The sequence below is a fragment of the Botryllus schlosseri genome, chromosome 12 (genome assembly GCF_051294905.1).
Source record: "Botryllus schlosseri isolate E-star chromosome 12, Bs_hap1, whole genome shotgun sequence".
In the NCBI taxonomy this organism is placed as follows: Eukaryota; Metazoa; Chordata; class Ascidiacea; order Stolidobranchia; family Styelidae; genus Botryllus; species Botryllus schlosseri.
The window spans coordinates 1,737,248-1,758,690 of record NC_137247.1 but is presented as its reverse complement, the minus strand read 5'-3'; the positions used below and the strand labels follow the sequence as shown (position 1 = coordinate 1,758,690).

The 21,443-nt window shown below is 37.1% G+C and overlaps 4 protein-coding genes across 4 annotated transcripts in view; 2 read left to right on the top strand and 2 right to left on the bottom strand.

The window, feature by feature from the left end:
* LOC145452907 (macrophage mannose receptor 1-like) overlaps positions 1-21,443 on the bottom strand; it is a 448,907-nt gene that overhangs the window by 118,370 nt on the left and 309,094 nt on the right. The gene's annotated exons all lie outside the window — the stretch shown is intronic.
* Positions 1-21,443, top strand: part of LOC145452896 (uncharacterized) — a 172,899-nt gene that overhangs the window by 146,998 nt on the left and 4,458 nt on the right. Inside the window, exon 48 of the mRNA XM_080331023.1 lies at positions 18,965-19,110. Within this exon, the coding sequence (XP_080187149.1) occupies positions 18,965-19,110 (146 nt within the window). The remainder of the gene's footprint in view (positions 1-18,964; positions 19,111-21,443) is intronic.
* On the top strand, positions 5,082-6,194 carry LOC145451849 (induced myeloid leukemia cell differentiation protein Mcl-1 homolog). The gene is made up of 2 exons (XM_080330075.1): positions 5,082-5,615; positions 5,813-6,194. Exons 1-2 carry the CDS (start codon positions 5,142-5,144, stop codon positions 5,924-5,926), a joined length of 588 nt encoding a protein of 195 aa, XP_080186201.1. The 5' UTR covers positions 5,082-5,141; the 3' UTR covers positions 5,927-6,194.
* On the bottom strand, positions 7,777-9,836 carry LOC145452771 (induced myeloid leukemia cell differentiation protein Mcl-1 homolog). The gene is made up of 2 exons (XM_080330920.1): positions 8,273-9,836; positions 7,777-8,075 (listed from the first exon to the last, which is right to left on the bottom strand). The coding sequence occupies exons 1-2, from the start codon at positions 8,744-8,746 to the stop codon at positions 7,962-7,964; spliced, it is 588 nt and encodes a 195-aa protein (XP_080187046.1). The 5' UTR covers positions 8,747-9,836; the 3' UTR covers positions 7,777-7,961.

Sequence of the window (21,443 nt, the reverse complement as noted above, 5' to 3'; positions counted from 1 at the left end):
TTTCCACATTTCACGACTTATTTTCTTTGGACGCATACAAGCGATTCCCAAGGCCGGGGCTATGGAAACAAATCAAGCATGAGTACGTAAATCTTGAGCCACTCTGAAGCAAGGGCCACTCTAGCCGGGAAATTAGAGTCGCTGCTTTGCATCATTTTTACAGGCAGTCTCAGACACTTTGCTGCATCTGAGCTTCATACTAATACATGCATCATTTTTGCATGACGAGAATACGGTCAATAAACGCCGAGTCATTTAAACCTTGTTGCTAGATACTACCGCTTTCGGCTACAACAAAGTTGACCTGCAACAAAAAATAGAAGCCCTAATGATCATGCAGAGGAAAGTTCAATTATACATCGAATTATTTGAATAGACTATCTACATTGTGTAGGTATGAAGTGAAATAGAACGGAGTTTACGCAAAAGTTGCTATTGATCATAGACCAAGCTTGCTTTCAGAGCTGGAAACTAAATGCATATGAAAATTTAGCTAGGTTTTCCCCACACGCATCAAATGGAGGCCTACTCAAGTGTTTATGGGGTGGCGAATAGTTCGGAGGTTGTTGGCATGGAAGGACGTCACATAGAATTGTGGAGTTTTCTGTAAACTATAATCCAGTGATCTATTTTCAATCTCTATATTTTTCATTAATCTAAACTAAGTACTGTTAGTAGGCAAACCCTAAGAAAGTATCCTCTGATAAAAGCAGGAGTAATTTGTTATCCGTGAAATAAATAGATGTTGCGCAATATGAGCGGTGCTGCGATGACTGACAAATACTTTGAATTAATGTATAGAAGTAGCGATTTCGAACTACGTAAAAAGTTAGTCCAGCTCACGCATTTTCCATTTTAAATTTATGTTCTCAAGTAGGTTTTTGTCTACACGCACCAACAACTCAAGTATTTATGACACAGGAATGATTCATTAAGTATAGCGCAAGCAGACCAAACCTATATTTGAGTGCTCCAAAATGTATAAGTACTTCGCTATGTACTCTCTCCACGTAAAAAGTGACAGATTTAGGGAAAAGTTGCTATAGAACTGCGTTAGTTTAAAAGTTGTTCCATCATGCAATGTGTGATGAAATTTGGTATGCTGCATAATCACAATGCCCTGGAGCTCATTTAGATACGTTTTTTAATGTAGTTACACATTCTAGTTGTTTTGATGTAAGGAAAAAATCATTCGATAACTCGATAGTTAACACGCGTTGATGTAACTTTCCTCATTTGTATGCATAGCATACGCGAAATTATTATTATGTCATGAATAAGTAGTTTACAAATTCATACGATTTTTCTTGTTGCGCTCCGGGATAAAATGTAATTTTTCGCTCTTTTTTATTTTTTCAATAAAATTAGTATTCATTTTACAAAAAACGCCGTGTAAAGATAAAGTACTTGTACATTTCGTAGTGCTCAAGTATAAGTTTTCAAACCATTACCTTGACAAAATTTTCAGAATAGCAACTTTTGCGTAAAGTCTGTCTTGCATAGCAAAGTTTGTGGTATTTGCGCAACATCGAAATTTGTACACTTCACGCGGGGCCTACGATACTTACGGCCTAATATGGCACATTACACTTGCTGGATATAAGAGGCCGACACTCCCAACCAGACATCACGACTGACTCAATGATTGCTTACGATCTCACTTCTCGATACCAGACGCCTCGCCATACAAGTCTAATAAAGTATTATAACAGACAAAATTAGTTCTTTCAGATGAAACAACCCAATTAAGAGCCAAGTGACAGCGTCGCAATGTATTTAATCACCAACACACAAGAAGACAATGTAACGAGAATCCCCAACTTGGGCATGTAAAAGTATTTTACAGTATGGTAAAACGAATTCAAGCACGTGAAAATGAAATTCATTCATTTGGAACTACTCTGAAACACACACGTGGAGCTTGGCCATAGAAGTTCTGCAAGTGAAATGAATTACTGCAGTAAGCAAACTACGTCTTGCTCAACTGCCGCTTTTTTTTAGAGTCCTTCACAGCATCTTTTCTCATATAAACGGACAACCGGTTTCAGAGTATACCCGCGTCGATCGCATCGCATCTATATCAACGGTTAACCACATGAAATAACAATATGCTCTTGTATATCGGAATATACATGTTTTATAGAATATATTAGATCCAATACCTATACTAAAGCCGCAAAACGCATTGGAGCATAAATGGATAATGCACGCAGATCGAATTACACCGAGATTTCCCGAATAAAAGTAGCCTAGAAACATAACTACTTACTGAAAAATCGTTGCGTAGAAGTGGGGTTAGTCTACGAACATAACCACTTACTTACTTTGAAATCTCAACGTGTACTTGTATTCGTACTTTACCTTTACACGGCGTTTTTGTATAATGGATACTAATTTTATTAAAAATAAACAAAAAGCGCGAAAAATTACATTTTATCCGGGAACGCAGCAAGAAAAATCGTATAAATTTTGTAAAGTAGATAGAAGACTACACTATTCCGATGCACTAAAGACTCTTACACTCTGGATTTTGTTCGGAATTTACGCAAAACCGGTATTGCTCTGCGATAATTTTGATCACTATGTTTTGATAATGACTTGCCTCCGAGAAAGAAATAACATTCATTAAACGTTAGATGATACTTTTCCTTGATATTCTATCATGTATATTTATGACTAATGCGACATCACTATGTGTACGACAGGTCTGATTTGAACACACTAATTTTGCGTATCACACCACAAACTGCGCAAGCCTTCAAAGTTGATAAGTAAACAAGTATTTGCACTCCATCAGAATACTAAAGTAGCTTTTCGCGTATATGTACCTAATACTAAAGTGTTTATGATTTCAGATTGCTTCAACTTCATGACATTTTCAGTATTAACAGAAATATAGACCTAGAATACTAACTTTTATTCGTAAATAACTACTTCTACCTTAATTTAATGGATTTATCTGAGATCATTGCTTTACTTAATCCCTCCAAAATGTGCATTATACAAGTACGTCACCATCGAAACCCTCTGGCTATAACTATCTGGCAGTATAATTGCAGCAAATACTCGAGTACTAATTTTAAAGTAACTTAGGTATCTAAATACTCGGGTACTAATTTTAGAGTAACTTAGGAAATCTCAACTTGTACTTGTATTCGTACTTTACCTTTACACGGCGTTTTTGTATAATGGATACTAATTTTATTAAAAATAAACAAAAAGCGCGAAAAATTACATTTTATCCTGGAACGCAGCAAGAAAAATCGTATAAATTTTGTAAAGTAGATAGAAGAGTACACTATTCCGATGCACTAAAGACTCTTACACTCTGGATTTTGTTCGGAATTTACGCAAAACCGCTATTGCTCTGCGATAATTTTGATCACTATGTTTTGATAATGACTTGCTTCCGAGAAAGAAATAACATTCATTAAACGTTAGATGATACTTTTCCTTGATATTCTATCATGTATATTTATGACTAATGCGACATCACTATGTGTACGACAGGTCTGATTTGAACACACTAATTTTGCGTATCACACCACAAACTGCGCAAGCCTTCAAAGTTGATAAGTAAACAAGTATTTGCACTCCATCAGAATACTAAAGTAGCTTTTCGCGTATATGTACCTAATACTAAAGTGTTTATGATTTCAGATTGCTTCAACTTCATGACATTTTCAGTATTAACAGAAATATAGACCTAGAATACTAACTTTTATTCGTAAATAGCTACTTCTACCTTAATTTAATGGATTTATCTGAGATCATTGATTTACTTAATCCCTCCAAAATGTGCATTATACAAGTACGTCACCATCGAAACCCTCTGGCTATAACTATCTGGCAGTATAATTGCAGCAAAAACTCGAGTACTAATTTTAAAGTAACTTAGGTAACTAAATACTCGGGTACTAATTTTAAAGTAACTTAGGTATCTAAATGAGCTCTGAGTCGCTGTTATCTCGCATCTGACCATGGAGTTAACACCGGTATTACCTTCGCTCACTGATGAAAAAGATGAAAGTTGTTAAAGAAAGCAGATTAGTATGAAAACTCGTTAAATAGAAGTAAAAGTAGCCTAGAAACATAACTACTTACTGAAAAATCGTTACGTAGAAATGGGGTTAGTCTACGAACATAACCACTTACTTACTTTGAAATCTCAACTTGTACTTGTAGTCGTACTTTACCTTTACACGACGTTTTTGTATAATGGATACTAATTTTATTAAAAATAAACAAAAAGCGCGAGAAATTACATTTTATCCCGGAACGCATCAAGAAAAATCATATAAATTTTGTAAAGTAGATAGAAAACTACACTATTCCGATGCCCGGAAGACTCTTACACTCTGGATTTTGTGCAGTATATACTAATTTTACATTGCGGAGTATTCCATTAACGTTAATCCAGTGATCCTCCATCTATTTTCAATCACGATCCTCTTATTTGTCTAGGCTTCGAACCCCACATCCAGTACGTTTTCTGGGGATTAATATTTTCAGAGTCAAGTATAGCGTATCGAGACTTCATGAAACTTACTTGGAAATAGTTACTTCTACCCTAATTTAAAAGGTTTCTCAGATATCGTTACAATGGAAATGGGTTGAGCGAGCGGTTAAGGCGTTGGACTTAAGTTTCAATGAACAGGTGTTCACGTGGGTTCGAACCCAACACCCAGTACGTTTTAAGGGGATTAATACTTTTAGATTCAAATATAGCGTATCGAGTACTTTTTCTCAACTGTAATAACAACTTTTAGACTCCGGATTTTGTGTAGTATATACTAATTTACAATACCGCATTTGTAATTCGTGCAAGTACAGGAATATCATAGTTCTTGTAACAAAGTTGTCTGCGCACAATATATGTTAATCATAAGTCCTACACATTCATGATTTCGTCCTAGTTTGAGTTTTAGAAAATATTATACCGACATCGCGACATCTTTCAAAAACAAAACCATGATCAATGCTTGAGAGATCATTTTTGCTATTTATCATTGACATAAGTCATTCTGGAGTGCGAAAACGCATTGTACGATATAAATGAAACTTGAGCAAATCCAAGGATCCTCATTTTCAAAGTAGCTTAGATCTCGAAATAAGCTCTGACTCGCTATTCTCCTCAAACCATGGAATTATCACGAGTATCAGCACCTTCGATCACTGAAGAGAAGGATGAAATTATATCCGAAGCATATTCCTTGACCAGGAATTTTATCATGTACGAACTCGATGGCTCATGCGTTAAGGTAAATACGAAAGCAGAGAGAACCTTACGTCGAGTTGGGTATGAAATGTTCGAGCGACATCGAACAGTCCTGAACGCAGTCTCCAAACGTCTCCGCTATAGTGATGTTGAAGTCAATGAAAAATATAAAGAATATTTACCCGATGAGCGAATGTTCCTGATGATAGCTGAGGAAATTTTCAAAGATACCAAAGAAAATTGGGGGAGGATTGTCTCCATTTTTGTGCTCGGTAGCATTCTTGCTCGCAAGAACGAGAATGAACATCACGGGGAGCATATAGAAGCTATCATACAGACAGTTGGGAATTACATTGCTAGCAAAAGACGAAAGTGGATAGTGCGAAATGGAGGATGGGTGGGTGATTTACATGCCTTGCTTAGGATTTACAAATTATCTTTAGCATGAGATATATAGTGTATCTGCTCTCCAGAGCCCATATCACCTCTCGATGATGAAATTCAGCTTTAGCTTCTAATTCGGTTCCCAATTTATATTCTACGACACGATAACTTTCCTCCGTATGATCATTAAGGCTTCTATTTTTATTGCAGGACGGCTTTGTAGAATTCTTTGATAATACCGCTTTCGACTACAATAAAGTTTGGAAGGGACTCGTGTTTGTCGGAATCGGACTGACATCTATTGCAATAACATTATCAAGATAATGGATGTTCGCATGCTTTATCTCATGTAATATTTTACCAATATAATTCTCCATCGTTTAATCGTGGTAGTTTTTCTGTAGGATGTATACAGTTTTTCTGAGAATACTCGAAACATTTGCCCCATAAGAAAACCTTCTTTATACTTTTAATTTTTCAAATTTCTACAGCTACGTAAGGGAATTGTTAGGGTTACCCAGAATACGCTGCAGGTCAAATTTGATTCGAATACGAGCAGTATTGTGACAGAGATTTACGATAATGTAAAATAACCTACCTTATACGACATCAAATTTCGTCTTCTCTCCAAGTGGAAATATCATGTTCAATAGTATTGTTTATACCGAACAAATATAAAATTGCCTATGCTGTTGCTTTGCAAGAATACTTCGCTCAGTAACCAATTTCTGGTGGATTCCAAATCGATATAGATAGAAATACGGCATACTTTACGCTCCAATTCGCTTCCCACACATTCCATATAATTACTAACAGAACAGTACCAGCCTTGAAATTTTGCGTAGTACTAGATGGCATGTATACAATTTCATGACATCCGACAGTACGACGGAGACTATCAAAATATCGGAAGGAGCTAGAGTACTAACGTTTTACTTACTCGAAAATGACTACTTCTACCTTATTTTAAAGGATTCTTCGCTCGGAGCGAAATTTTATGTGGTTTTGGATACTATCCAAGATGTAGGCTCACTTTGATGGGTACTTCGTAAAACTCAAATATTGCGCAGTGAGAGTTCTCAAATTCTCGAAGTATTTTTGTTATTTTTATTGCGAAAAGTCATTCTGCAGCGCGAAAATGCGTCGTAGGATATAGATGACACTAGCACCACTCATCAAGACCACTGAAAACAGTACATTTCAACATTTAGTAGCAGTAAATTACTAGTAAAGTAAAAGAAGGTATGATTTCTGAGTGAGTTAAAAAGTATGATGGGTATTCGTTGCGTTGTATAAGCATAAAAAACATTCCCGCGCGCGCGTCTTAGTAGTAGGTGGTAGGGTAGGAAGTGTTAGGTTTACGAGCGCGCGGGAATGTTTTTTATGCTTATACAACGCAACGAATACCCATCATACTTTTTAACTCACTCAGAAATCATACCTTCTTTTACTTTACTAGTAATTTACTGCTACTAAATGTTGAAATGTACTGTTTTCAGTGGTCTTGATGAGTGGTGCTAGTGTCATCTATATCCTACGACGCATTTTCGCGCTGCAGAATGACTTTTCGCAATAAAAATAACAAAAATACTTCGAGAATTTGAGAACTCTCACTGCGCAATATTTGAGTTTTACGAAGTACCCATCAAAGTGAGCCTACATCTTGGATAGTATCCAAAACCACATAAAATTTCGCTCCGAGCGAAGAATCCTTTAAAATAAGGTAGAAGTAGTCATTTTCGAGTAAGTAAAACGTTAGTACTCTAGCTCCTTCCGATATTTTGATAGTCTCCGTCGTACTGTCGGATGTCATGAAATTGTATACATGCCATCTAGTACTACGCAAAATTTCAAGGCTGGTACTGTTCTGTTAGTAATTATATGGAATGTGTGGGAAGCGAATTGGAGCGTAAAGTATGCCGTATTTCTATCTATATCGATTTGGAATCCACCAGAAATTGGTTACTGAGCGAAGTATTCTTGCAAAGCAACAGCATAGGCAATTTTATATTTGTTCGGTATAAACAATACTATTGAACATGATATTTCCACTTGGAGAGAAGACGAAATTTGATGTCGTATAAGGTAGGTTATTTTACATTATCGTAAATCTCTGTCACAATACTGCTCGTATTCGAATCAAATTTGACCTGTAGCGTATTCTGGGTAACCCTAACAATTCCCTTACGTAGCTGTAGAAATTTGAAAAATTAAAAGTATAAAGAAGGTTTTCTTATGGGGCAAATGTTTCGAGTATTCTCAGAAAAACTGTATACATCCTACAGAAAAACTACCACGATTAAACGATGGAGAATTATATTGGTAAAATATTACATGAGATAAAGCATGCGAACATCCATTATCTTGATAATGTTATTGCAATAGATGTCAGTCCGATTCCGACAAACACGAGTCCCTTCCAAACTTTATTGTAGTCGAAAGCGGTATTATCAAAGAATTCTACAAAGCCGTCCTGCAATAAAAATAGAAGCCTTAATGATCATACGGAGGAAAGTTATCGTGTCGTAGAATATAAATTGGGAACCGAATTAGAAGCTAAAGCTGAATTTCATCATCGAGAGGTGATATGGGCTCTGGAGAGCAGATACACTATATATCTCATGCTAAAGATAATTTGTAAATCCTAAGCAAGGCATGTAAATCACCCACCCATCCTCCATTTCGCACTATCCACTTTCGTCTTTTGCTAGCAATGTAATTCCCAACTGTCTGTATGATAGCTTCTATATGCTCCCCGTGATGTTCATTCTCGTTCTTGCGAGCAAGAATGCTACCGAGCACAAAAATGGAGACAATCCTCCCCCAATTTTCTTTGGTATCTTTGAAAATTTCCTCAGCTATCATCAGGAACATTCGCTCATCGGGTAAATATTCTTTATATTTTTCATTGACTTCAACATCACTATAGCGGAGACGTTTGGAGACTGCGTTCAGGACTGTTCGATGTCGCTCGAACATTTCATACCCAACTCGACGTAAGGTTCTCTCTGCTTTCGTATTTACCTTAACGCATGAGCCATCGAGTTCGTACATGATAAAATTCCTGGTCAAGGAATATGCTTCGGATATAATTTCATCCTTCTCTTCAGTGATCGAAGGTGCTGATACTCGTGATAATTCCATGGTTTGAGGAGAATAGCGAGTCAGAGCTTATTTCGAGATCTAAGCTACTTTGAAAATGAGGATCCTTGGATTTGCTCAAGTTTCATCTATATCGTACAATGCGTTTTCGCACTCCAGAATGACTTATGTCAATGATAAATAGCAAAAATGATCTCTCAAGCATTGATCATGGTTTTGTTTTTGAAAGATGTCGCGATGTCGGTATAATATTTTCTAAAACTCAAACTAGGACGAAATCATGAATGTGTAGGACTTATGATTAACATATATTGTGCGCAGACAACTTTGTTACAAGAACTATGATATTCCTGTACTTGCACGAATTACAAATGCGGTATTGTAAATTAGTATATACTACACAAAATCCGGAGTCTAAAAGTTGTTATTACAGTTGAGAAAAAGTACTCGATACGCTATATTTGAATCTAAAAGTATTAATCCCCTTAAAACGTACTGGGTGTTGGGTTCGAACCCACGTGAACACCTGTTCATTGAAACTTAAGTCCAACGCCTTAACCGCTCGCTCAACCCATTTCCATTGTAACGATATCTGAGAAACCTTTTAAATTAGGGTAGAAGTAACTATTTCCAAGTAAGTTTCATGAAGTCTCGATACGCTATACTTGACTCTGAAAATATTAATCCCCAGAAAACGTACTGGATGTGGGGTTCGAAGCCTAGACAAATAAGAGGATCGTGATTGAAAATAGATGGAGGATCACTGGATTAACGTTAATGGAATACTCCGCAATGTAAAATTAGTATATACTGCACAAAATCCAGAGTGTAAGAGTCTTCCGGGCATCGGAATAGTGTAGTTTTCTATCTACTTTACAAAATTTATATGATTTTTCTTGATGCGTTCCGGGATAAAATGTAATTTCTCGCGCTTTTTGTTTATTTTTAATAAAATTAGTATCCATTATACAAAAACGTCGTGTAAAGGTAAAGTACGACTACAAGTACAAGTTGAGATTTCAAAGTAAGTAAGTGGTTATGTTCGTAGACTAACCCCATTTCTACGTAACGATTTTTCAGTAAGTAGTTATGTTTCTAGGCTACTTTTACTTCTATTTAACGAGTTTTCATACTAATCTGCTTTCTTTAACAACTTTCATCTTTTTCATCAGTGAGCGAAGGTAATACCGGTGTTAACTCCATGGTCAGATGCGAGATAACAGCGACTCAGAGCTCATTTAGATACCTAAGTTACTTTAAAATTAGTACCCGAGTATTTAGTTACCTAAGTTACTTTAAAATTAGTACTCGAGTTTTTGCTGCAATTATACTGCCAGATAGTTATAGCCAGAGGGTTTCGATGGTGACGTACTTGTATAATGCACATTTTGGAGGGATTAAGTAAATCAATGATCTCAGATAAATCCATTAAATTAAGGTAGAAGTAGCTATTTACGAATAAAAGTTAGTATTCTAGGTCTATATTTCTGTTAATACTGAAAATGTCATGAAGTTGAAGCAATCTGAAATCATAAACACTTTAGTATTAGGTACATATACGCGAAAAGCTACTTTAGTATTCTGATGGAGTGCAAATACTTGTTTACTTATCAACTTTGAAGGCTTGCGCAGTTTGTGGTGTGATACGCAAAATTAGTGTGTTCAAATCAGACCTGTCGTACACATAGTGATGTCGCATTAGTCATAAATATACATGATAGAATATCAAGGAAAAGTATCATCTAACGTTTAATGAATGTTATTTCTTTCTCGGAAGCAAGTCATTATCAAAACATAGTGATCAAAATTATCGCAGAGCAATAGCGGTTTTGCGTAAATTCCGAACAAAATCCAGAGTGTAAGAGTCTTTAGTGCATCGGAATAGTGTACTCTTCTATCTACTTTACAAAATTTATACGATTTTTCTTGCTGCGTTCCAGGATAAAATGTAATTTTTCGCGCTTTTTGTTTATTTTTAATAAAATTAGTATCCATTATACAAAAACGCCGTGTAAAGGTAAAGTACGAATACAAGTACAAGTTGAGATTTCCTAAGTTACTCTAAAATTAGTACCCGAGTATTTAGATACCTAAGTTACTTTAAAATTAGTACTCGAGTATTTGCTGCAATTATACTGCCAGATAGTTATAGCCAGAGGGTTTCGATGGTGACGTACTTGTATAATGCACATTTTGGAGGGATTAAGTAAAGCAATGATCTCAGATAAATCCATTAAATTAAGGTAGAAGTAGTTATTTACGAATAAAAGTTAGTATTCTAGGTCTATATTTCTGTTAATACTGAAAATGTCATGAAGTTGAAGCAATCTGAAATCATAAACACTTTAGTATTAGGTACATATACGCGAAAAGCTACTTTAGTATTCTGATGGAGTGCAAATACTTGTTTACTTATCAACTTTGAAGGCTTGCGCAGTTTGTGGTGTGATACGCAAAATTAGTGTGTTCAAATCAGACCTGTCGTACACATAGTGATGTCGCATTAGTCATAAATATACATGATAGAATATCAAGGAAAAGTATCATCTAACGTTTAATGAATGTTATTTCTTTCTCGGAGGCAAGTCATTATCAAAACATAGTGATCAAAATTATCGCAGAGCAATACCGGTTTTGCGTAAATTCCGAACAAAATCCAGAGTGTAAGAGTCTTTAGTGCATCGGAATAGTGTAGTCTTCTATCTACTTTACAAAATTTATACGATTTTTCTTGCTGCGTTCCCGGATAAAATGTAATTTTTCGCGCTTTTTGTTTATTTTTAATAAAATTAGTATCCATTATACAAAAACGCCGTGTAAAGGTAAAGTACGAATACAAGTACACGTTGAGATTTCAAAGTAAGTAAGTGGTTATGTTCGTAGACTAACCCCACTTCTACGCAACGATTTTTCAGTAAGTAGTTATGTTTCTAGGCTACTTTTATTCGGGAAATCTCGGTGTAATTCGATCTGCGTGCATTATCCATTTATGCTCCAATGCGTTTTGCGGCTTTAGTATAGGTATTGGATCTAATATATTCTATAAAACATGTATATTTCGATATACAAGAGCATATTGTTATTTCATGTGGTTAACCGTTGATATAGATGCGATGCGATCGACGCGGGTATACTCTGAAACCGGTTGTCCGTTTATATGAGAAAAGATGCTGTGAAGGACTCTAAAAAAAAGCGGCAGTTGAGCAAGACGTAGTTTGCTTACTGCAGTAATTCATTTCACTTGCAGAACTTCTATGGCCAAGCTCCACGTGTGTGTTTCAGAGTAGTTCCAAATGAATGAATTTCATTTTCACGTGCTTGAATTCGTTTTACCATACTGTAAAATACTTTTACATGCCCAAGTTGGGGATTCTCGTTACATTGTCTTCTTGTGTGTTGGTGATTAAATACATTGCGACGCTGTCACTTGGCTCTTAATTGGGTTGTTTCATCTGAAAGAACTAATTTTGTCTGTTATAATACTTTATTAGACTTGTATGGCGAGGCGTCTGGTATCGAGAAGTGAGATCGTAAGCAATCATTGAGTCAGTCGTGATGTCTGGTTGGGAGTGTCGGCCTCTTATATCCAGCAAGTGTAATGTGCCATATTAGGCCGTAAGTATCGTAGGCCCCGCGTGAAGTGTACAAATTTCGATGTTGCGCAAATACCACAAACTTTGCTTGCTTTCAGAGCCGGCAACTAAATGCAAGACAGACTTTACGCAAAAGTTGCTATTCTGAAAATTTTGTCAAGGTAATGGTTTGAAAACTTATACTTGAGCACTACGAAATGTACAAGTACTTTATCTTTACACGGCGTTTTTTGATTAATACTTTATTAGACTTGTATGGCGAGGCGTCTGGTATCGAGAAGTGAGATCGTAAGCAATCATTGAGTCAGTCGTGATGTCTGGTTGGGAGTGTCGGCCTCTTATATCCAGCAAGTGTAATGTGCCATATTAGGCCGTAAGTATCGTAGGCCCCGCGTGAAGTGTACAAATTTCGATGTTGCGCAAATACCACAAACTTTGCTTGCTTTCAGAGCCGGCAACTAAATGCAAGACAGACTTTACGCAAAAGTTGCTATTCTGAAAATTTTGTCAAGGTAATGGTTTGAAAACTTATACTTGAGCACTACGAAATGTACAAGTACTTTATCTTTACACGGCGTTTTTTGTAAAATGAATACTAATTTTATTGAAAAAATAAAAAAGAGCGAAAAATTACATTTTATCCCGGAGCGCAACAAGAAAAATCGTATGAATTTGTAAACTACTTATTCATGACATAATAATAATTTCGCGTATGCTATGCATACAAATGAGGAAAGTTACATCAACGCGTGTTAACTATCGAGTTATCGAATGATTTTTTCCTTACATCAAAACAACTAGAATGTGTAACTACATTAAAAAACGTATCTAAATGAGCTCCAGGGCATTGTGATTATGCAGCATACCAAATTTCATCACACATTGCATGATGGAACAACTTTTAAACTAACGCAGTTCTATAGCAACTTTTCCCTAAATCTGTCACTTTTTACGTGGAGAGAGTACATAGCGAAGTACTTATACATTTTGGAGCACTCAAATATAGGTTTGGTCTGCTTGCGCTATACTTAATGAATCATTCCTGTGTCATAAATACTTGAGTTGTTGGTGCGTGTAGACAAAAACCTACTTGAGAACATAAATTTAAAATGGAAAATGCGTGAGCTGGACTAACTTTTTACGTAGTTCGAAATCGCTACTTCTATACATTAATTCAAAGTATTTGTCAGTCATCGCAGCACCGCTCATATTGCGCAACATCTATTTATTTCACGGATAACAAATTACTCCTGCTTTTATCAGAGGATACTTTCTTAGGGTTTGCCTACTAACAGTACTTAGTTTAGATTAATGAAAAATATAGAGATTGAAAATAGATCACTGGATTATAGTTTACAGAAAACTCCACAATTCTATGTGACGTCCTTCCATGCCAACAACCTCCGAACTATTCGCCACCCCATAAACACTTGAGTAGGCCTCCATTTGATGCGTGTGGGGAAAACCTAGCTAAATTTTCATATGCATTTAGTTTCCAGCTCTGAAAGCAAGCTTGGTCTATGATCAATAGCAACTTTTGCGTAAACTCCGTTCTATTTCACTTCATACCTACACAATGTAGATAGTCTATTCAAATAATTCGATGTATAATTGAACTTTCCTCTGCATGATCATTAGGGCTTCTATTTTTTGTTGCAGGTCAACTTTGTTGTAGCCGAAAGCGGTAGTATCTAGCAACAAGGTTTAAATGACTCGGCGTTTATTGACCGTATTCTCGTCATGCAAAAATGATGCATGTATTAGTATGAAGCTCAGATGCAGCAAAGTGTCTGAGACTGCCTGTAAAAATGATGCAAAGCAGCGACTCTAATTTCCCGGCTAGAGTGGCCCTTGCTTCAGAGTGGCTCAAGATTTACGTACTCATGCTTGATTTGTTTCCATAGCCCCGGCCTTGGGAATCGCTTGTATGCGTCCAAAGAAAATAAGTCGTGAAATGTGGAAACTGTAGAAACCATTAGGAATCGCGTACCTGCCGCGAAAAGTTTGTTTAATTGTAACGCCGAGAATTGTGCGCCTACGGCTAGTCCGTTGGCGTTTTAGCGCTGATTAAATTATCCTTATACTCGACATGCAAAGTAAATTTGCAGGTATTGGAATGAATTCAGTTGTAGTGTGCATTCATATTAGGTCATGAAATGCGGAGACCTCGACAATCGAAACCACGATCTGTCTGCGCTCAAAATCGCATTTTATATGAATTAATTAATTAGTGATGATGTGTAGAATTTTAATACATCATCATAGAACCCCACGCCTAGTTCAACGTTGATTAGTGTTATCTGTGAATATCTGGCAAATATAGTATTCTATTAACATCATAGTTTTCGAAATTTATGTGTAATCTGAATGTTATTTATATCCAAAAAAGTAAGTTATTATATTAATATTTTCAAGTCGCAGCGCTTAAAATCACATTTTATATTAATTAATTAGTGATGATACATTTCAAGTTATTCAATACATATTGTTAAATATACATGGAAAACCGGTATTGAAATTCACAAAACAATGAAATTTGCTCATAAATACACACGATGTGGCAGTGGCAGGTGGCAGATGATGTGGCAATGGGTGTGCACTGTGCTATAGGTGCGGCAATGGGTGGATGATGTGGCAATAGGTGTGCTATAGGTGCGGCAATGGGCGGATGATGTGGCAATAGGTGTGCTATAGGTGCGGCAATGGGCGGATGATGTGGCAATAGGCGTCCCATAGGTGCGGCAATGGGCGGATGATGTGGCAATGTAGGCGTGCCAATTAAGGCGACGTGGCCTTCTGGGATTGGCGGGGCATAAACGATACCAACTACACTACTCCAGAGGCCTGCCACATCTATCCCAGATCTTCGTATATGACCATAAAGTAGAATATTTCATAGCAGATTTATTTGACGTGAAATTTTTCTCGGTACTTCGCAGGATTCATTGTCACTATATTTCTTGCATTCAGTATTCGAGCCCCCTTCTGAAAATTATAAATACATATTATTCACAGAATTGAGTCTAACTATATTCGCCATTAGGAGATAACGTGTCGTCCAACATGCGGCGTCGCTTGTGCACGCGCAGCGAGATCGTCGACAAAACATTTGCACAAAATGTTCGAGGCATGTTAACTGATACCGTCGATTTTGCTTTGTCTTAACGTCGAATAATCCTGTTTTTGTCAAATGAGCCCAGTGGTATACAGATGCGACCCCGAATGTATGTTAGCAACATATTTATTGATATAATTCAGTCATTATCTTGCAAAAAAATTTCGCGCATGGCGCGACCAAGGCCTGATTGCGCACTGCACAGTTGCATGACATATTGTTAGCAATTTTAGAGCATATTAATATGTCTTGTTTGCAATGTTACCTAATTAGGTTCGCCCCTATCGGACGAATTAAAAAGGTTATCAACATAACATTCCAGTTGCCCGCGCAATGGTTCGTAAATCTCATGTGTCCCTTTGGCCGAAAAAGTTGCCCACCCTTGATATGGATTAAATTAGACATTACTTGCAAATTACAATTCAGTTGCACAGGGGAAGAAAATCGCAATATGCGTTTTCGTGATGCAGTCCAAATTGATGCAATTTTTGGAATTATACCATGATACTGTAGCAGAAAAATGCTTCAACTGGTTTCGTAAAATTGTAAAACTGATGTAAATATGACCATACGATGCTTCCCACTTGACAAAATTAAAAATATTTGTAGTGTAGCTTAGCTGTTTGGGTCGAACAAATGATTAAGAAAGACTGCAAGTCCCAATCATTGAATACTTGATTAAGTACATGTAGACTAGACATAGGCTATGGTCCTTGACTACTTAACTAAATTCCATTTATGATCAATGTATATTAGTAGTAAGAGTGTGTGTGCTTGTAACCAGGATATTGTGCAATGACAAAATTAGTAAGTTGAATCTCTGTATTAGTTGCTGACTCATACACATGAGCTACACTTGGATTTTTTATCTACATATTTTTTATTATACATGATTGGATATCCGCCATATTTGAATGATTCATATATTTCAGGATACTAGAGAGTCCATGTTATAAAAGCTTGAAAAAGGAAGCATATTTAGCAAATTTTTCTTTCATGTTAATTGCATTGTGGATATTTCGAGCTGTGCCACAATGAAACAATTTAGCATGCCACCGTTAATCATATGTTTGCATATTTTTAATGGTTGTATGATAGTCATTCGACCAACAATGTTGCATATAATTTTCGAAGTAAATTGGTTATAATGCTGGAGTCGGAGTTGGTACGTTTAAAGACCCAGGAGTCGGAGTCGGAGTCGGTACGTTTAAAGACTCAGGAGTTGGAGTCGGAGTCGGTATATTGAAAATGTGTGGAGTGGGAGTCGGAGCCGGAGTCGGAGTCGGTTGTAAAATTTACCGACTCCACAGCCCTGCCAAGCACTAATCCTTGGGGTACACCACAGGTTGTTGGGAGGTCAAGATGTTAGTGATTGAAACCATTTCTTGGCGTCCAGTGAGATAGCTTGTAACTGTATTCTTTACGGCATACTCTGCTAGGTTTTATTTTGAATCTGAATTTCTGATACGACGCACGTATAGGTTACGTAAACACGGTACACGAATAAACTTTCGAGGTTAACGTAGTACCCGTTCATTTTATGCTGCATATAGTTTTATCCCACGAAATAACATAATGAATAGATTATATGGTATAATTCATAGGAACTTTTCGCGGGTCGCTGATGATCGTGTTGCAGGTCGCATTTGACTCCCGGGCCGCACAATAGCCAGGTCTCTGCTAGACAAAACTTACTCACAAGTCACAACTAAGTGGAAAGGAAATTAGCAGGAGACTCTCAGCATACTTATGACAATTCTGGATATAACTTTACCGTCCAAGACCAGATCCATAAACCATAAAATATACAGCCTGCTTATCATTGTGCATAAGCAAGCACTGACAATTGCAATTGCTCTATTCATAATAAGCAGAATAAACTAGTTACGATAGAAATAATCCAATATTTACAACAAACAACGTAGTAACTTCCACCGCTGTGGCAGTAAAAAAATATAACTTCACTCCAGTTAAGGCAGGGGTCACCAACCTTTTTGCAATCAAGGGCTACTTTTGGGTACTGATTGAAGCGACGGGCTACCATTTACTCCCGCCGTTTACCCGTGTCAGACACAATTTCCGCTTTGATATTCATAGCATTGGGCAGGTATCGCATAGCGGTAAGACTTCTAAGAGATTCTTTTAAATCAAAACATCTCATTTCAATCAGCTAGCCACTAAGACTTTTTAAGAAATCACGAATTACTTCGCACCGTGTTTATATAAATTATATAACAACTGTAAACTCAGATTTTAAAATAAATCTCCTCATACGTTAGACTGGACATCATGTTATCTGTTTCTAAACCAGACAGTGGGAGGCCTTGCATTGCATGCTATACACTAGTGCGCTGTACTCTGGCCATGTAACTTACACTGCAACTCTGAGCGAGTGTTCCAGAAGTGCAGCGTGTTCTGTGTTAGTTATTTGATGCATGTCGTGTCCGCAAAGGCTGATTCACAACGATAAGTTGAACCAAACACGCTTGCAACCTTCATAGCTGCTGCGCATTCACCACTGTACTTTTCCGTGTCAACAAGACCCAAAAGTTTGCTGCAGCCTTGTAGGCTTTGAGGTGGAGGTGATTTTGCAGTGTTACAATTTCAATCTCTAACTGTTCAGCATCCAGACATGACAGATTTCATTTACCTGACAGCAGCATCGATTAAAGAAAGTTAGAAACATGGTACTATAAATTGCGTTGAATGTAAGAGAGACAAGCTGTGTCAAAAGATGCAATACACATTGTGCATGCTGCATCTGCTAGTACGTCACCGCCATTTGCTACCGGATAGTAATGTTGTTTACTACTTTGGCATTGTCCGGGACGTCGAGCTACCATAACGGAACCTCCCACCCTTTCAAGAAGACCGTGGATGGCATGCCGTCATATCGCTTGTATGGGCAGTACGCCGTAGGCCTATTCTACGTCTTCGATATCTTGTTATTCTACTACATGTTGGTATATTACTAATTGTAATTGGGGTTATTTGATATCATCATTTTAAGTGTTTATACATATGTATTTTCATTTCTAAGTCACATGTTATAGTGTGATTTAAACAACAATAGCTAAATCACTCAATTTATATATTTAAAAGCTCATTGGTGATAATATGACGAATATTGGCAAATGCTGCTATTCGATCTATTTTTAGAACAGGCTCGCGGGCCACTCATCTGGTCCTCGCGGGCTACCTGGTGCCCGCGGGCACCAGGTTGGTGACCCCTGAGTTAAGGTATAGATGAGGCATATGTAACGTTATGCGGCAATGTGAATGCATGGAGGTTAAAGCCTTGGTAAACGCTGCCAACTTGTCAAATCAATTGCTGCCGCAAAAAAAAAATTCCACAGTGACAACCCCTGATCGAGATTGATAAATATTATTGAGGTTATCGGTTCTATAGTTATCTATATCGGCTCAGAAATGCGATATCAGACCCATTTCAGTATTTACATTTAGCAATGTAGGCCTACCGTGACCTGAGGTCATTAATTTGCCCTATACCAGTTTGAAAGTAAACGCCTCCCTGTTTCTCTGCGGTTCCAGAAATCACAGAGAACTGTAGCGCACATCGAAATCAGGTTGAACTCAGTCGATGGAAAGAAAAAAAAGATCACGAGATTCAACGAGGGAGTCGCTAAACTACAAAAAGAGCATAGAAAGTCGGGCGGTAACACTGTTGTACATTGCAAGTAAGTCAGTCAGCAGTGCGATACTGATTAAAAACAGTGTTGTAACCAAGTCACAAGGGCCTGTCTCGCGACTCCATTCTACTTTCATAGTTTTGACTCGAGTCACGTCGAGTCATTTTCAATTCACCAGCGTGACAAGTTCGAGTCTGAGTCAGAGTTCAGAAGTTCGAGTCCGAGTCACCGTGTTGAGACTCGAATCCCAGTCATTATGTTCAAAAGTTCATTTGCTAGTTCAAGTGCTGTTCAACTCACATTTTCACACTGCTGTTTTTGTGATATTGAATGCCTCGCATCCATAATATAGTAATTTTCTCTCTTCTCACAGTTTACGCCCTTATTTTACAAACACCAGTACTGATAGACGAAACAGCAATAATGTGGTAGATTACTGTTCTTCGAAGTTTTAACGGAATGCCCGTTTTGGACGTCACACTTTCGACTTTTTACTCGAACTCATTTTCTAAAAAATTGACAATGAGTCGACTCGACTGTAGTCATTTTGTGTATTGACTCTATTTCAACTCAAAGGGATTGCTTATGACCAGAGGTGGTCAGTAATGAAGTACTTTTACTCTTTTGAAGTAATCAAGTAGGTCTCTGCTGTTTGGGTACTTACTCAAGTAGATCTAATTTCCCGCTACTTCTACTTCGTAATATTTTGTGATCTATTCACTTACTTTTCGCTATTTTCAGTTTGTCAATTAGAAGTAGTTTAATCCTCCAATCGGAAGATAGCCTGGGGAATTTCGGGGCTGTTTTCACCGAGTATCAACATTTAATTTTCACAAAAGTTGAGTAAAGACCAGAATTTTCGTTGCCCTTCGCGCACGGTGGATATGGAGTGGTCGGTATGATTTAACGAAAGTGTCAGTGAATATAATTTAGGTAGCGGTTTGCGTGGTTCCGTTAACACCGCATTGTCGCTCATATGAAATATTTCACCACAGTACATATGACAAATGATAACGTCTGAAACTGATTTTTCACATTCTAGCATTTACTTGTCATATCGTAATCTAGCAGTCATGGCGTGTGACTTTTTGTAACCTGTTATAGCATACCACCATTGAAAACTAAAGACATGAAATACATTTCCGCTGAAGTTGTATTCATATTTCTTTTTCAAGTCCCAGTATCATACTTTGAGTTCTAATTAGTTTCACTGCTTTTGTCTGGAGAACATACATGTTGAAGTAAAGAAGAAAGTGTAGGAATGCTTTTATTCTCGGGAATAAAGCTAAATATTATGGCATTTTTACGATCCACAATATTTTTATCAACGTTTAGTAATCGTGCAAAGTATTTACACCGTATCCTTTACAACGTGTCCGTATTGCTCTTCGACTAAACTCCGGCCTTATAATATGAGGTACGGCACCATACCATGATATTTTCTAAAACGGGCTTTCTGGGTAAACATAGGATTAGTATCGCATTTCCATATCAATACTGGCATTTTCATCCCATGATGTGGACGAATACTTATGCTGTCGAAAATTGGATTCCGGTTGGTATGCATTAATATGAATCAAGCTCTGCACCTTTCGCAGTATTAGTACTTCTACTCGTACTTACGTAGATATTTTCGTCACTACTTCTACTTCTATTTCAGTATATTTATTGACTACTTCGACCCCCTCTGCTCGTGACTCGACCAAGTGATCCAAACCCATTAACTTCTACATCACTCGAATCAAGTCTCATATATTAGGGCAGATACTTGGAAAATAGCCCCCAAACTGTCTTTTATCTATTTGGATGAACATGTTAAGAGTGACAAAAGTATGTGTACTATGAATGCGGAGCATTCGACATCACGCAATGATTTCAGTTGAACCTGACTTGACCTCGATAATTAACAGTGAATTGTATGATTTGGACTCGGACTCTAGTCTCAGAACTATATGACTCGGGCTCGATCCTATTCTCCCGACTTTGATTAGGACTTGACTTGGCGGTGAGTTGGAAATACACCACATGACTCGAGTCATAAATATGACAGTCAAGGTTACTAGGAAATTTCTGACTTGGCTACAACTCTGTGCAAATCTGACTGCGCTGTATAAGTAAATAGTTGCACATATATTTACAAAATTTAGGATGGAATCCATGGGTACTTTTGTTTAGATCAGTGGTTCTGAACTGGGGTTAAGTCTTACAAAGGGGTCTCAGTAAAGGCTTGTTATCTATTATTATACTTCATTGCAGGTTTTCAATTGCCGCACTTATCAAATTACCAAGTACCAACACACAAAATTCGTCTAATAATTTTAACAACATTTAATATTAATATTCGTTGATTTTAAATTATAATATCATATCGATTAAGATAC